Source organism: Triplophysa rosa, linkage group LG22 (assembly GCF_024868665.1).
Source record: "Triplophysa rosa linkage group LG22, Trosa_1v2, whole genome shotgun sequence".
NCBI classification, from domain to species: domain Eukaryota; kingdom Metazoa; phylum Chordata; class Actinopteri; order Cypriniformes; family Nemacheilidae; genus Triplophysa; species Triplophysa rosa.
The window spans coordinates 15,345,749-15,361,029 of NC_079911.1; the positions used below are offsets into that span (position 1 = coordinate 15,345,749).

General features: G+C 37.3%; 1 protein-coding gene across 17 annotated transcripts in view; it reads left to right on the forward strand.

The window, feature by feature from the left end:
- nbeaa (neurobeachin a) overlaps positions 1-15,281 on the forward strand; it is a 101,816-nt gene that overhangs the window by 59,731 nt on the left and 26,804 nt on the right. For all 17 annotated transcript variants that reach the window (XM_057320692.1, XM_057320678.1, XM_057320679.1 and 14 more), the window contains exons 11-22: positions 709-817; positions 1,027-1,179; positions 1,937-2,105; positions 5,380-5,459; positions 6,996-7,058; positions 7,423-7,520; positions 8,739-8,831; positions 10,186-10,294; positions 11,332-11,413; positions 11,561-11,684; positions 12,530-12,722; positions 13,511-14,524. In XM_057320692.1, the coding sequence (XP_057176675.1) occupies positions 709-817; positions 1,027-1,179; positions 1,937-2,105; positions 5,380-5,459; positions 6,996-7,058; positions 7,423-7,520; positions 8,739-8,831; positions 10,186-10,294; positions 11,332-11,413; positions 11,561-11,684; positions 12,530-12,722; positions 13,511-14,524 (2,287 nt within the window). The remainder of the gene's footprint in view (positions 1-708; positions 818-1,026; positions 1,180-1,936; positions 2,106-5,379; positions 5,460-6,995; positions 7,059-7,422; positions 7,521-8,738; positions 8,832-10,185; positions 10,295-11,331; positions 11,414-11,560; positions 11,685-12,529; positions 12,723-13,510; positions 14,525-15,281) is intronic.

Sequence of the window (15,281 nt, forward strand, 5' to 3'; positions counted from 1 at the left end):
TTGAAGAGATGCTTGTGTGAATGAGAAACACTGACACAGTAAAAGAGAGAGAACTCTCTCGAACAGTCCTTCAGAGAGATGGAGAGATGCTGTGGCTTTCTCAGGTCACTGTGCGGTTCTGCTCTGTGAGCTTGCAGGCAAAGCGAGTAGATTAGAGATCAGCAGTGAGCTGGCAGGCATCATCAGCGGAGCAGAGGTCTGTGGTGCATCGATCAGTGCTAATGTTCCCCACTAGGGTTTACTGTCAGCGGGGAGATGGGTGAGGTCACTGGCCCATCCGTCGGCTCAAGGCAACTCAGAAAGAGAGAGCGAGAGACACTTCAGATTGTATCTTTAATGTCACTATTTGTGCAACATAATTTAAGAGACTAAGACACATTCATGCTCGCTGGCGGTAATGAAATTGCTGTTGGGGAGAGGATCCATCATTTTGTTTTCACTTGATAGTTTTCGATTGGGATTCCAGTGGGAATATCTCTACACTGACTGAAGTGTCCATAAACATTGCAGTACTGTATGAAATGTAATGAATGTTGCGGCTAAGCACATGTAGCAGACACATTGAGCCTCGATGCTCATATAGGAGATACAGGTTTGAATCTGGCTAGCACTGTGGTGCACTCAATTTACAAAGTTTGTGTACTTCGTAATTTTGTCGGTACATTTACAGTATATGTGTATATATATATATATATATATATTTTGCAGTGCCACTCTTCTTGCGTTCCTTGTGGAGTTATTAAAGAGTTCAGTAGCCATGCAGGAACAGATGTTGGGAGGCAAAGGATTTCTGGTCATTGGGTATCTGCTGGAGAAGGTAGGACAGCGTGACAAAATCATTCAAGTATTTTTCTCTCTCTATGTTTCTTTTTGTAGCTATGATTGTAAATTGGGAATGGGTTGTTGCAAGTTAGATTCAAACTCACATTTTGCATCTTGCAAATTTTGAGACATTGATTGTCAGTATTCTGTATTTTATTTTCACTGATGGCCTTTTATGTTTTTTCTCTCTTTCTGTCCCGTCAGTCTTCTCGGGTGCACATCACCAGGGCGGTTCTGGAGCAGTTTCTATCTTTTGCCAAGTATCTAGATGGATTGACTCATGGAGCTCCTTTACTCAAACAGCTCTGTGATCACATTCTGTTTAATGCTGCCATCTGGATCCACACGCCGGCTAAGGTGAGCTCGTCCTACAGGCTAAAGACTGAATCACATTCTGCCTGTTGGAAGTTTTGAAAGATATAAATAACCAGTTCTATTATTTTAGACTTTCAACTAATATAAGCAATGAAAGAATGTATTTACATGATATGTTGGTTAATTCATTGATTTTAGCATAATGTAATTGTCAGTGTTTAAATCAATTGTCTTATGTTTTATTAATATTAAAACTAAAAAAGTACAATGATATCCTATTTTATTTTGAATAATAATTGTAAATGTTTAAATCATTTCTTAATTTATTTTTTAATATAAAAGCAAAAAAAACTGGAAAAAAAGTTCTATCATGAATGAAGAAACATCCAGAGGAACAAAGAAAAAACAAGGAAACAACAGATATAGGAAAGATTTCTTCTGTACAGATAGAGATAAATAGACAGTGTGTTTCAGTTTGGGGCACTTTTCAACCTTTTTCTTCCTTGATCTGAAGTTTTCAGTTTGCTATATTTAAACAGAAAAGTGTTTAGTGGTTCAGTTTGGTTTCTTAAGCGGTCTAACTTGGTCAGCTATAACAACATTGTCTCAACCAATGGAAAGAATCTGGTATGTTATCTGTATTACAAGACTCGCATTGTTTGCCTGGTGAGCTTTGCATGGGAAAGCTCTATACACATTTTTTGTTAAAAAATGAATAAAATCTAAGTTTGAATCAAGAGGAATTGGTATTTTTATGCATTCTGAATAACATGTCCCCTTCATGTGTTCTTTACATCAGGTGCAGCTGTCTCTCTACACATACCTGTCGGCTGAATTCATAGGCACCGCCACAATCTACAGCACCATCCGGAGGGTGGGCACCGTCCTGCAGCTCATGCACACTCTCAAGTATTACTACTGGGCCAACAACCCTCTGGAGAGCAGTGGCATTACCCCTAAAGGCCTGGGTGAGTGTACTGCACCTGCTCTATAATGGGTTATTTATTTTCCTAAAAACACAATGATGTGGCAAAGTCAAAGCAAATCAGAAGGTATTGGGAATACCCGGAGCAACGTCAAAAAATAAATTAAGCAACTGATGCATGATGCTCTTGGTCCCAGCTGGTTAAGACAATAATGATGATTACTGTAGACGAGATGTGATTGTTGTACCACCTACAGTACTAAGGACACGGTGTTACTTAGCTCAAGTCTAAGCAACAAAGGTTGTGGGTTTTTATTATTATTGAGTGACATTTTGATGAAAGGAAGCAGCTTTATTTTGGAGCTGTGTTCTGCAGTTGAAAACTTCTGGTCTCTGATTGAGGATCAGTGCAGTGGCCATTGTGTTGTGGCGGAGAGGAACGTGTGTTCGTCTGAAAGCAGGCAGCCAGCAATACTGGGCATGAATAAACCTTGAAGCACTACCCACTCATTTTTTGTCTTTGTCTATTTTCGTGAGCTCTGTTTCTCAGACTGTTGTTGTGTCCCGCCTGAATGAAAGAGTGGGGGATAATATTATCTGAAACACAGAGCGTGTGAAAGCTACATTGTGCCCCCCTGCTGTATAACCCTCTTTTTTGTTACATTCTAAATCTGTTTTCTCACAAGATTAGTTTTCCCCCTGCCTCAGATTTTCATTTTTCTGTCCTTTTCTCGTTTTATTCTTCTGCCTTTAGTTTTGCTTTATCATTGCTTTCCCCTTCCTTCTCGCTGATTTCCCAAATGCCCCATATAAAACCTCTGTCTGTCTGTTTGTTTGTTTTGTCTTGTTCAATTCTGGACTGTCGTCCCCAAAAGGGCTAGGAGTTGGATAAAGGCTGTGGTGATTTAAAAATGACTTATGACATCACATGACGTCATCAGTATGACATCGCAACTCATTATTTCATCATAATGCTCATTGTGACATCTTGAAGGGGTTTATTATTAAATCATAATGCTCGTTATGTCATCATTATAGGGTCCTTTTTATATCATAATATATGTATTATATAATAAAGCTCATTATGACCTCATAATGACCCTCAATATGACATCATAATGACATTAGAGAAACTAGCAGTAAGATCGTTTTCTAGTGACCAGCAGTCTAGCGACATACAGTAATTCAATTCACTCTGTGCTTCTCACAGTGTGGATGGGCCATTAGGGAAATGGCCTAATCAGGATATTACAATTTGTCATTTACTTTGTTTACATGTGACACTAAAGTAAACAATGTAGTTGTCCTGCATCTCCTGCTTTTCTCTTCATTTTACACGCTTGGCTTTGTGTACCAACAAAGAACAAATACACAATAATTCTATAAGAGCTCATACACAATACACTCCCCTGGAGCTATTTCAGTCTAGAATACGGCTTCAAAAATCTATATTTGTGTAAAACAAAGGGGAGCACATAGAGTTTACTGAATTCTTTCTCTAGAGGCCTTTAGGTTGCATATGGGATGCAAAGTTAGTTATTAGGAAATGTTGTTTATACATGTTGTTTATAGTAATAACAAGAAATACACACTGTTATTGACTGTACATCTGTAGGTGTATTAGGTCATCTAAAGTAAACATTTCCACATCACAACACCACTGAATTCGAAAGAATGTACTGTATCATGTCTAAGAATCATTTCTTGCAGATTTGTCACACAGAACATCATTTCTTCAGTGCTCTGATCAGTTTCAAGTCTCAGCTTGGATTTCATACTTCCTTTGTCCTGTGTACAGATACCACTGTGATAGTGAATCTGCTTATCTCTGTGAGATGCAGCACCCATGTCACCATGGCAACCGTGTTGCCTTTCCCAAGATGGGAATGCATGCATGGGTCTGATACATTGTGGAGCGCTGGATTCATTTAAAAAGAAAAGTTGTGCTCTGAGTGTGTGGTTAAATTGAATTTGATATGTTTTATATAACGTCATATGTTATTTAAATAAGTATATGTAGCTTTGATTTTATGTAAGTGGAAAGAACTTTGTTGACATGAACAGTCTTATTCTAATTATAATAAACGTTTCTGTACCTTTAAACACATGCAGTGTTACATGAAACAGCAAAGTGGCCGTGCTTTGACCCTAGGGAAGCGGTAGGGTGGTCAACCGGCACCGCAGAATTGGAGACACACATACACACATGCATTGACCTAAGGCACATCCAATCCCCCAGATCTCCAGCAAAGCCGAGTATAAACACACTTCTCATCAGTTCTCTCACTGCACCAGATCAACACACCTGAGAAAGGTCAAGTGATGTACCAGGGCTGCTAATGGACATTGACCACATCCTTGGCGTACAAATGCTCGGAGTGGCAGAGCGGTTGTGTGTGTAACAACACACAGTCACAACGGTGCTCACGGTACAACTGCAATGCAAAGACTGAGTATAAAAGTATTTGCTTGATTATTCTGCTGTACTTAAATTAGTTTTGGCTCATTAAATATGACATTTCAAAGCTTGTTTGAAAACGGCTTCCTCACGAAGAGCCTCCACAAATCCCTGCCGTTTTAGGTTTAGACATCCAGCACTTATTTTGGTGGCTCTTGCATTGCGACGCATCCTGCTTTGGTTAAAAAAGCGTTCCGATGTGAGGAAGACTCTGATATTCATCACGTCACACACACGCTGAGCTTTCCGTTACATTTTTTTGCTTTTCATACAGACAGATGTGAATTTTTCATGGCAGCTTTGTAGCATCTGTGTGCCGTGCGTTCAATAAAATATGAGGTGCGCTTGTGTATTTTGGAAAGATAGTGAGGCGTTTTTTGCAAAGAGAAATAGGTGGCTGTGGGGTTTGGAAACGGGGTTGGTGTGCCGTTTAGAGGATTGTATTCCCTGAGCTGAGTCTTAAATGTTGTTTTTGTTTTTCTTCTATTGTGTGTCGCAATACTAAGTTTTGTTCAGCGCCATTACAGGAATCCCAGAGCTTTGAGCGCCGGCTTTTCCCTTGTGTCAGAGAAATTAACAAAAGAAATTTTGTAGTTTCCCATTTTAGTTTGTTTATTAATGGCTTAGAAAATGCTATGCTATTTTTGTTTCAGATATAAGTTTTGTACATGCTTCAATGAGAATGTTACATCCTTTATAACAAAAACACCCTGAATATGCTTAAAAGTTAAGGCGTTGAGAGATTCAATAGTGACGATTGATGGCAGGTATAAAGCTGAGATGTGTCTGAAGTGCCGTATGTGTGCGTTTGTTAAGAGTTTAGTTGTGTGTAACTCATGTAATCACTGTTTGCTTACAGATGGTCCACGGCCCTCTCAGAAGGAGATCATATCACTGCGGGCGTTTATGCTTCTCTTCCTTAAACAGCTCATTCTGAAGGTGAGACAAAATATTTTAAGTTCGTTTTCTTTTTCACTCGTTATGAAATATTCTGTGTTCAGAAAACAAGGAACCACACGCTGACATTTTCATTACCACGGAAAATAAATTACAATCCGCTCTCTGTTAAAAACTGTCTAAATACAATATTTGTAAAAGCACTTTAAAGCACATGAATTCTTCCTTAAGAATATGTAATATTTGAGTTGTATAGTTGTCTAAATGTTACTGCGATGTTGAAGTGGTGTGGCTGGACTTGAAAAACTGTGTTATTTCGTAATGTTTAATATCTTGGCCCATGTACAGTCATGTTCAACTCAAATCGGCGTATTGTAAGCACAATGTTTGTTTGTTGTTTTTTGAGGCATAAAAAGTATTTTCTTTAATAATTAATGTCATGACATGTCGCAAGTACTGTCAATATTAAATTATTTAGAGTAATACATGGACCTAATAAATTTACATTAAGTGGAACTGAAATACTTTTCATCTCACTTCTGTTTTGCTTTGTTGCTCGCCAAAGCATTTGGTTTCTCACAGCCGAATTTATTTGGCATGTCATCGCCAAGAATCGGGCATTCTGAATTAAATTTGTTAGCTTCCCAGAAGTGGCAGCCAGGAGACGCATCTGCTTTGTTAAAATAACACAATTTATGTTAATTTTCCCTGGAATTCGATCCAGTTTGTAGGGCAGTCAAGCAGAATTTCATTTGATTATTTGCTTTTGCTTTGTTTAAAGCAATACAAACAGCTTGATGGGGCTCAACGCACACAGAATTGCATTATGGGTCGTCACTCACCACAGAGAAATGTGTGTCTCTTACATGGACTTTGTGTTCTGGCTTTAGGCTGTTGTCGTGTTTTAAGAAGCACGATGCGGTTGCCAAGCAGCACATTCTTTTCATTTAACCTCTGCCTTTTTTGTTTCGCTCTTATTATTTCCCTCTTTCCACATTGTCTCGCTTTCCATGCAGCTATTAGCATTACAGTATGAGGGAGCTTAGAACGAGTGGCCCGATTCATCACACACATTCATATTTCACTAAACAATGCGGTCAGGCATACTTATAGTAATGTTATGTAAAGTAGCTACCGCAGAATTCCTTCATGCATTTTTCTCCACATGCATAAGCTTTGAATACGTAATATGTTCTTTTTAACATCCAACCTGATGAACCCGAAATATCAAAATGCATGTTTTGATAAGGGCCCATATTAATGCAATGTTAAATTAAAAGTGTGTATACATTTGTGCATACAAGCAATAGAAGTGCAGAATTGTTAATCATGCGAAACATGCATCTTTTTCTAATACTGTATTGTGTATCACAGGGTTTGATATAAGATTATTTTCAAGGTTTTTTAGGATTTTTAATGTAATAATTTTAAGAAAATCTGTGGGATTTTGTGAAACATGATAAACAGTCCTGAGAGTAATGCACGTTGTAGACTACAATATTTAATAGGGTGGTGTGTAGATTTTTGTGAGTGACTGAAAGATCCGATTCAGATTCAAGTTATTTGTTTGTTTTTCAGGACCGTGGAGTGAAAGAAGACGAGTTGCAGAGCATTTTAAACTACCTGTTAACCATGCACGAGGTAAACCTGACTAATGAACAGACTGAGGTCTCATTTTCTTCAGCATCTATTAAACAAGGATCATCTGTGATCTTTATAAAAGACAGGCTGATTTGATCCACACCAAGCTTTTTATCCGACTGGAACATTCACATCGGGTGTCTAAAGAGCAGACGTCTTAGTGTCCATCAGGACGGTTCTAACATTATCCTGAGAGCAGCATTAGCGTTTGATTGCGTCCTGTGAAATTGCAGTAATGCACCATTTCTGTGTTTCATTGAGAACACAAGATGAGCCTTGAAAATCACTGGTTGAATGCAGTACCTATAGGATTGTTAACTTATAACTATCACTCTGATCTGGCTCAGTCTTCTTTCTCCTGAAGGATGAGAACATCCATGATGTCCTTCAGCTCTTGGTCGCGCTCATGTCTGAGCACCCAGCCTCCATGATCCCCGCCTTCGACCAAAGGAACGGAATACGGTGAGCCCTGGGGGACAAAACGGCGTGGCTCTTGTGTGGTCCGGTTACGTAACTGAAATAAATTTGGAGTGTCACGCCTGCATCAATCTCACTTTCCTGCTGCTGCACGACCCAGTGCAAGACCTGAGCTCTTGTTTGAACTGCTCTCGCTTTGAATTTCGTAGCCCCTGGGCATATCATTAATGCACAATGATATTTCCCTAAGGATTTTATTTCAGCCTGGTTATCACATTTTTTATTATCGTCTGTGCTTTGGAATCTGGGTTGTGTTCAATTCAGAAATGATTCCTTTAAAATTATATTTCACTTCTTGATTTGGAATCGAGGTAGTGAAAGTAGAATTACAAACTAAATTAAATAAAAAAATCATATAACTGCTGTAATACTATGCACTATGAATTTACCATGAAGTTGTTTGTATAGACAGTTTCACAGCAACAACATAAACAAACGTTACTACGCATGCGCGCGTTCGTGGACTGCCCTTAACTTCTAGTACACATTCGCAAATAATAGAGTGCCTGTAGATTATTTCTGATAACAAGCAAAAGAAACAGAGAAGAACGTTACTTGGCTAAACTTGTCTCTCCAATATTTTGAATTTAGACTGCGATGCCAAGCTCAACCGCTAGATGTCACATACGGTTTCTTTAAATGCGACCAAACTACAGGACCCATTCAACAAATCGTTTATAAAATAAAATAACTTATAACAACATTCACCAAATCGTTTATTTAATACAATTATTGTACAATAAATAATAATATAAATGAATATTTCCATAAAAAAAATAAAATATAAATAGTTATATTATTAGACACTAGCCAGACCGATAAACAAACACAGACCGGAAGTTAACTCCAGTCCAAAGTACACACAATATATGGTGTATTTAAAGATTTTGTTTATTGATATTAGTGTTTGAAATGTCTCATGCTGTATAGAAATTTGTATTTTGTTTTTAACGGTTTCATTCTGTTTAGTAAATTAACTTCACTTCCCAGAATGCTCCACGTCCATCAACATGACACAGTTTTAAATGCAGAAACTTTAAAAGTAGATGATTGACAATTTCTAAATCGCAGTTTAATAATTTAATAATCCTGTCTTTACAGTTCAAATTCACACTCATGAGTTCAAAAGAAATTCCTGAAGAAATTCTAGCCCATCTGTGGATGATCATAAAGGGTCTTAACTGCTGTGTTGTTTGGTTATAGAGTCATCTACAAACTGCTGGCCTCCAAAAGCGAGAGTATACGAGTCCAAGCGCTCAAAGTTCTCGGCTACTTCCTGAAACATCTGGGACACAAGTAAGTGTGTTAATGCTTTAATTGTCTATTTTGATTTGTATATGAGCATACAAAGCTACATTTAATATGTGTTTATAATTATAGTGTCCTGCAGGCCCACAAACCTGGGCTTGGTTATTCTGACATGCAGTCTTATAATGCAATCTTTATGTTATATAAATGTATAAATATAACATAATGTTATAAAAAATAAAATGATATACAGTATATGCTGTAAAACAACATTAAAACAATATTTACTATTTTATGAGATTTAGTATATTGTATGAATATAATTATGACTTTATTATTATAAAATAAAAAAGTGTAGTATAAAGTATTGTATAAGTATTATATAAAAAACTAAATTCAGAATTTTTCAAGATGACATCATAAGTATCATATTAGTTTTATGTTTTGACAACATCATAGTTAAATGAACATAGGGGTAAATTTGGAATAATGTTATTATGGTAACCATAAAAATGTTCCATGCATAATTTCCTTTTGTGTCTTCAAATTATAGTAATAAACTGTAAGCTAGAGCAGAGAATGTCTCTAAAAGTCTGGTATGTCTTGTAATAGATCCAGGTATTTAGATTATACAGTTTTATTAGTACGGAGTTCAAAAGGTATAATGTAACAGGAATTACCCGACTACCTATCGTTTCAGAAGCAGAGAGCGGAATGAGAGAATATAGGAATTTTCTTAGCTGACAGCCTGACTTTAACTCACAGGTTACTGGCGGAATGATCAGTCTGACAGAGCTTGTGTCCAGCAGGGCAGAGCTTTAGTCAAAGCCAATTCCGAGAAGGTTATTCATAATTATTCTGAAAAACAAAGGTCTAACATTTCCCTGTTTGAAATGGAACCAGAACGTGAATCCCCATTTTTCCATCATTTTATGGGCCCTGCTACAATTTTCTTACATAAGTTTGTTATCATAAATAGTGAATTTATTTTGCTAGTTTGTATCGTTGGACACTCCCATTTGCATTTCCTTACTGTATGTTATTCCTTTGCATATTAAAGTGTCGTGTTCATCTGAGAGGTGGATTAAATGTGTATTCAACCATCATCCTTTGTTCAGTCACGTCCGCGATAATGAAATTCTCTCTGAGAGGCTGTGAGAGGGCCATTGACAGCTGCGTATGTGAGTGCGCAAGAGGGGGGCGTGCCCTTGAGGAGCGCGTGTCGCTTCAAATCGCATCAGTCTGCCAGTAGCATGCGTCGTCTCATTGATCTTAATGGTGTGGAGGTGTACGCAGTAAAATTGAAGCTGTGAGCAACTTTATACATGCCCGCATCTGTCCAATGTCACCATAAACAACATGACAAGTGTGTCTCTTATCTCATTGTGCCCGGCGTGTGCAGGAGGAAGGTGGAGATTATGCACACACACAGCCTCTTCACGCTGCTTGGAGAACGACTAATGATGCACACCAGCACTGTGACCATCACCACCTACAACACGCTCTATGAGGTAGACACCTGTCTGCAAACAACCATACAGCTTTATTTTTAGCAATGATTTCTGTTGACATGTTTATATAATGTGTTTTTAAGCTGTTCTTAATGCATTTACAGAGCTTTGTAATAAACATGATGATCTTAGTTTTGTGTCTATTAGGACTGTACGATATTGAAGAAAAATGCTAATAATGTCATGTACGATATGCAATATGATGATTCTTTATGTTCGTAAAATCAGTTTGAATTTTATTCAGATATTAATTATTAAAATGTTTAATTATTGAATTATTGAAATGAAAATTGTATTGCCAACATACATGTTTCACATTTCTTTGATCATCTTTCACACACACACACACACACACACACACACACATGCAAACACAATACTTTTTAAAGCATTAAAATCATTCAGTTATTGCAAACCATTGCAATATGGATATTATAATATACACATTCGCGATATTGCGACGTTTCAATATGGATTACGATTCTTTGCGATATTACAATAATTTATGTATTTTTTTATGGTATTGCAATGGTTGTAATATTACTTGCGATAATTCTCGATATTGTAATCATTTCAATATTGATAACGATAATTTTAGATGTTTCGATAATTTGTAGTATTGCTTTAATTTCTAGATTGATTGCGATAATTCGAGATATTGCAATAATTCCGATATTGATAACAATAAATCGCGATGTTGCAATGATTTCAATATTTATTGCAACAATTCTTGATATTGTTATGATTTGAGCATTGATTACGATAATTCGAGATGTCACAATAATTCCGATATTGAACACAGTAATTTTCAGTATTGTAATAATTGCGGTACTGGTTACGATAATTCAATATGCTGCCGTCTTTTCAATATTGAATGCGATAATTTGCGGTATTGCAATGATTTAGATATTTCAATAGGTTCAACATAAATTTACTTTCAATTACTTCTGTATTTCATTATTTTATAAAAATGTTAATTGTTTGTGTAACTGTATTCTGGTCTAATCGAAGTGGTGTTTCTAATACTTTGTCTGCAGATCTTAACAGAACAGGTTTGCACTCAAGTGGTCCATAAACCCCACCCAGAACCCGATTCTACAGTCAAAATCCAGAATCCCAGTGAGTATCCGCTGACACATTTCCAGCTTTAACCTCATCCATTTTCTTTATTATCGATTTCAGCATCTCATGTGAAATACATGTCCCATTGCTAATCTTTTCCTCGACTCACAGTCTGTTTCTCTTTATATCTTTCCTGCTTCTCAGTGATTCTGAAGGTTGTGGCTACTCTGCTCAAAAGCTCCTCCCCCAGCACTGAGCTCATGGAGGTACGACGCCTCTTCCTGTCCGATATGATCAAACTCTTCAGCAACAGCAGAGAGAACAGACGGTAAGCCTTTAACACACACACAAACCCAAATATTTATAGACAGATGTATGTACTGTACAGATTCACAAATACACACGCGCAGTATCTTACTTATGAACTTATGCAGCCACTACTGTATTTTTAGACACGCAAACATCAGAAGCATTTGGCATCACCCTCGCAGTGGGAAAGATGTCCTATTAAATCAATCAGCATCATAATAAAAAAGTCTTTTTTACTGCGTAATGAGCTCCTGTAGAGACTAAACCTTACTGTGTCACCTGCTTGACTGGAGTTAGCCAAGCTGTAGTGCTATTTGTGTGTGTTTGTACACACTTCTATCCCGGACAAGCCCACGGACCGTCAACTGCTGCCATGGTTACCCTAACTGCATACCAAAATCCCAATGCAGATTTTAGCAGTGCTGAAGTAGGCCTGCTTGTTTTTGTATTTCATAAAAACCCCGGCTTTCCGGAGTGAGCGGACGTGTCGTGAATGTCGAGCCGTCAAGATCGGAGGAATATATCATAAATGGTTGCTGTCCACGTACTGAACATCCCTTTTTACCGACAGAGGTTTGGTGCTGGAGCTGGTTCCTGATGTGGAACCGTTCTGCATTGTTTCAAGAAATGGGAGCAGTCTTTGCAAAACATTTCATTTTAATTCACCTTACTCAACTTTTCAGATACAAGATTACAAGATTCCTAACATGCTTAATCACATGCATAGTATTTGTTTCTGAGATCACAGTGGATGCCACTTACTTACAGAATTAAATGTGCATGTAATGAGGTCATGTAACAACAATGTAAACACATTCTTGTTTTAATTGTTTGTCGTGGCATATTTGGCACTTTTGTGTTAAGATGTCTGCTGCAGTGTTCGGTGTGGCAGGACTGGATGTTCTCGCTGGGATACATTAACCCGAAGAACCCGGAAGAGCAGAAGATCACCGAGATGGTCTACAACATTTTCCGCATCCTGCTGTATCACGCCATCAAGTACGAGTGGGGAGGTTGGCGCGTGTGGGTGGACACACTCTCCATCGCCCACTCCAAGGTTAGAGCAAGCAAATCTACTGTTCTTAGCCCATTCTTTTATGTACTTTGTTATGTAATATGAGATTTAATGGCTTTAATGCGTTTCTTGTTTCTGCGTAAAGGCTGGTTTTAGTGTTTCTGCTTTCTGGCTTTGTCTTTAGATTATGGTAATAGTAATCATGTCATCATGTCTCATTTTATTAAAACTCTGAACAACCTGTTTTGCTAATTGGATAAAGTGTTGCAATTACGTATTAGAACTGATCCAGTGGTGGAAAAAAAAGGTATGAAAAAGAAAACAATGCAATGAAAATACAGTGGTGTCCAAAAAATGAGGTCACATGAAAAATAATGTTCATGTTCATTTTTAAATTGACTCTTAACACAAATTATACTAATAATATATAATATGATATAGTATAATTAATTATATTATATTATATTTGATTTTTTTAATTAAATTATTTTATAAAATAAACAAAATTGATGTTTGTTGTTAAATTGACTCTTCACACAAATTATACAGCTAATTTATTATATAATAATAATAATAATATATATATATAATATACAGCTAATATTATATAATATTTTATTATGTTTTATTATATTATATTTTATTTGATGATAATAGAAAATTTTAGAAAATAAAAGTCAATGTTTATTTTTAAATTCAACTCTTCATGCTGATATAGTATAGTATAATATAGTATAGTATTATTTACTTTTCACAAACGCTGTAATACTTTTGGATATCACTGTAAACCAAATGGCTAACAACACTATTCATGTATCAACATTTTAAAGGTGACCTATGAGGCACACAAGGAGTACCTGGCAAAGATGTATGAGGAATATCAGCGACAAGAAGAGGAGAACATCAAGAAAGGGAAGAAAGGTTCCGTCAGCACTATCTCCGGCCTTTCCGCCCAACCTGCCACCGTCAACGGAAACCTTGAGATCCGCGAGATTGACGATACATCTCAAACACAAACGCCGGAGAGCGAGGTGGACTACGGAGAAAATGCAGATTCCCGAAACCTTCTGGCCGAAGGCAAAGGCCCAGAGGGAGAAGCCGAACGATCAACTCCAGGGGTTCGAGTGGAAGTCCACGACTTGCTGGTTGATATCAAAGCAGAGAAGGTTGAGGCTACGGAGGTCAAGCTAGATGATCTGGATTTGTCTCCGGAGGTGTTGGGAGGAGGAGGGGGCATGGAGAACGGACCCCTGGTGGAAGTGGACTCTTTGTTGGACAGCGCCTATTGTGCTGCGGTTCACAAGCTCAATGGCAGACTCGTCCCCAAAGAAGAAGAAAACGTTGTGGGTTTGTCTGAAGATGACGGCAACCTTGGCCCTCTAATCACACTTGCGGATGAAAAAGACAGTGTGCCCAGCAACAACGGCTTTCTCTTCCCCAAAGTAGATGAGAAGCTGTTGCCCTCCTTGGCGTCGACCGAACCCCTGGTGTTGCCCAGCCCCGAACAGCCTCCGTGCCCGACCACCCCGCACACTTCAAGCGCAAGTGATGATCTCAGCCTTTTGGCTCACATGACATCTTGCGGTTCAGACCTGGTCCAAACTCCAAGTGGCCTACCAGAAGATGATGAGTTTAAGCTGCAGAGCTCCCTGGCAGACATCAGCACGCTGGCGGAGGCTCAGGCCCAGGCTGCGGCCAGGACGGCTGAGTGTTTGGAGCAGGAGGTGGGGGAGACGAGGGCTGGAAAGACTGGAGACGCAGCCAGCACCACATCAGACACGGAGAGGTCTGACGATGGAAAGGACAAAGAGATGAAAAAGATTCAGACCACAGCTACCACACAGGTGTTGTTTACTCATTTTCTTTTCGATCATCGTTCTTGCATTCCTTGACTAATGGTTGCTCCTAGAATTTTTCAAGTACTATTTTTCCCCAAAAGAAGTTTTATTTGTTTTATTATATTTAAATATGCATTATAATTAATTAATTAATGAAAATGTTTGTTTTTATTAATATTGGTATAGTTTTATATAATAAACATATGTGTTTTTTTATTATATTTCATTATTTTATTATTTATTACTTACTGTTTCAAAACCTGTGTGGCCTTTTTTTTGAGGGACACTTAATGAGATTTTTTTGCTCAAGAATAAACATTATCATATTTTTTTTTAATCATATTTTTTTTATTAATATTTTTATATAATTTATAAATCTGGTATTTTATAATTATTAGTTATTTATTGAAAGTCTTCCCCTCTGACAAACCTGGCACTAAAAATGTGATATATATCAGGTATATATTTAAACTTACATGCGAATTAATTTAGGGCTGTTTAACGATTAATCGCGAGTAATAACATTCAGAATAAAGGTTTGTGTTTACAAAATATATGTCTGTGTACTGTGCATATTAATTTTGTATTTATAAACACATACATGAAATATTTGCATGTATTTATTTATATTTATATTTCATTTAAATTGTATACAAACACTTTTTAATTTTTATATTTAATTTTAAAGATGTATGTGTTTATAAATACGAAATGAATATGCACAGTACACAGACATATTATGTAAACACAAACTTTTATTCTC